The sequence below is a fragment of the Sardina pilchardus genome, chromosome 22, assembly GCF_963854185.1.
Source record: "Sardina pilchardus chromosome 22, fSarPil1.1, whole genome shotgun sequence".
NCBI classification, from domain to species: domain Eukaryota; kingdom Metazoa; phylum Chordata; class Actinopteri; order Clupeiformes; family Clupeidae; genus Sardina; species Sardina pilchardus.
The window spans coordinates 5,188,565-5,191,064 of record NC_085015.1 but is presented as its reverse complement, the minus strand read 5'-3'; the positions used below and the strand labels follow the sequence as shown (position 1 = coordinate 5,191,064).

The 2,500-nt window shown below is 39.9% G+C and overlaps 1 protein-coding gene across 1 annotated transcript in view; it reads right to left on the bottom strand.

Moving 5' to 3' along the window:
* Positions 1 to 2,500, bottom strand: part of LOC134070314 (tryptase-2-like) — an 8,253-nt gene that overhangs the window by 5,005 nt on the left and 748 nt on the right. Inside the window, exon 2 of the mRNA XM_062526629.1 lies at positions 1,151 to 1,213. Within this exon, the coding sequence (XP_062382613.1) occupies positions 1,151 to 1,202 (52 nt within the window). The 5' untranslated portion in view covers positions 1,203 to 1,213. The remainder of the gene's footprint in view (positions 1 to 1,150; positions 1,214 to 2,500) is intronic.

Below are 2,500 nucleotides of genomic sequence, written 5' to 3'. Positions count from 1 at the left end.
TTACTCACTCACTCTCTCTCTCTCACTCTCACACACACAGTGCTTGAAGTGGGCCGGAACGCAGTTCCGGAACTTCTGTATTTTCGTCTTTTGGGTTCCGACACTTTTTTCTGCGTTCCGGTACTGAACTGATCCGACGCAGCGACAGTGGCCCACTAATAGACAATATCACAAGACCGATAAAAGACTACATTACCCACGAGCCACGACAGTGCCCTATCTCAGTGTTTCTCAATATATGGGTCACGGACCGGTATGCTACCTGGCCGCGAGAAGATTATCCATCGGGCCGCCGGCCGAACCTCTTTGAGACGCACCATGCGGCCGCGGCAGATCATATGAAACTGCAGAACCTGACCTTTCCAACGGCACTAGCCGCTAGTTTCTATGATGAACGGTTCGCGAGATAATTAGCGTCGCAAAAAATAATGTCACATTCATTTTTGCGTGCGTCATACTCATTCTTCTCTGTGAAATAGCTCACTATTTCGTAACTGCCCTATGGCAAACTACATGTCAAAACAAACAGGAGATCCTACTGATTCCAATGGAGAATAGAATGTTTCTGTATATCCTTTTTTGAAATCACATCAAATTTCTGCATTTTTTCATACCTCCCCATTTCCCCCACTTCAAAAGAATTTATTTTTCAAATCAGAAGTTGTTTACAAACACCTGTTTGTCATAGCGATGGCAGATACTTGATATGCCATTTCAGGACCCAAAATAGTAATAGAAAGAACACTTACAGTCACACTTACTCTTTTGTTCTGACTTTTGACCTTGAATCTCTGTTCTTGGCCAGATGTTAATATTGTTAATTAAATCTACGTAACAAGGCTAGAGCCTATTTCACAGTTTTCTTCAACTGGGACTTTAGCTCCAGTCTATTGTTAGGCCTAGGCTACAAGTAGGCTATCACACTGGTGTGGTTCATGTTGTTTTAGGCCTAATGGTTTTTCAGTATTCCATTTGTGAATTAGAAAAAAGTAGTCTAGGCCTATAGGTTATTGCTTGAAAGCGTTTTTGAACCAACACATCCTAAAGACTTTTTTTCACCGCACAAATGTCGGAAAATTAGAGTTCCTGCACTTATTTTTTCCCACTTCAAGCACTGCACACACACACACACACACACACACACACTCACCTGTAAATTTGCAGAGCAGCACCGTCACACACAACAAAGTCTGAAGGCTCATGTCTGCTTCTCCTGTGAGCATGGAGACAAACACACACATCTATACCAAGATACCACATATTTAACACCCCTCCCCCCAACTTAAGTACAAAACTTACAAAGAATTGTAATGATAATAAAAAAGTGCAAAGTCCAGTAAAATACTGTGAACTGACAACTATGAAATTGGTGTAAGTCCAGCCTAAAGTGTAAAAGCATCATGCTGTCATGGAAATGTACACAAACAAACACACCAGTGCTTTTGTCACTTACAAACAATGATACTACTAAAACAAAAAGGCTGAATGTTCAGTAATAATACCCTGTGAAAACATGTAGCATACTCATTTATTATTTTTTATCGACTGTATACCCTTACACAGGACTGTGGGAGAAACTCCCACAGACAATTAGAATGAAGACAAACAACAACGCAAGGCTTATAGTGTAGCGACAGGTGTGTTAGTGTTTTGGTTAAAGCAACACTAAAGCACTTTTCCTCTGTCGCATACACACTATTTGTTTATCCAGGAAATAACAGACAAGGTAGAATATGTTGCATGATTTTATGAAAGTATGTATTGCAACATCGAAGCAAGTTAAATTTGTAGTCTCTGATGTCTCATTTCATCTATACACTACCCCACCTCATAAAGTTACATAGTGCGGTTATAGCCGATAGAGGGCCACGAAGTGAAAGCAGAAGTGCTGTTCACCCTGTCACGAGTTGATGAACCGCTGAAATGATTTTGGAAACATTATTTTAACGTACTGTTCAGTGTCATTAACTTAACATTTGTTTGTAGTTGTTATAGCCAAACTTATTTGTCTCTATTTTAAAAAATAAATAATTGTAGTTTCAGTTGGTGTTACTTTAACCATGAGTCATGGCTCATGACTGTGCCGTTACCCACAAACTTCCCCAGCTACAGTATGCTCATTCCCATATATGCTTTTAAAAGATTAATTACATCTGTAAAACGTGTATAAAACATGTCTTTGAAAACAAGTGATATATCTACATGCTGCTTTTCATCATAAAAGTTGAAAAGAGTGTGTGAAAAGTTATCAATGAAGAGTCAGCCTCCAAAACACATGTCCCCCAGGGCCTTGTTGGACCCCAATACACCTAAAGAATACACGACCAGGAGGCTACTCAATTATTGCACCTGCGCTTCACCTGAAAGCACATTGCAGAGCTGGAGGCACCAAAGCACAGGGAGACGCTACACTTACATCAGCAACTTTATGGACTTAGTTCAGCTACAAGAACTTGCAAGAAATAATATCTCAACAAATGCAAAGCAAAAAAGCTATAAG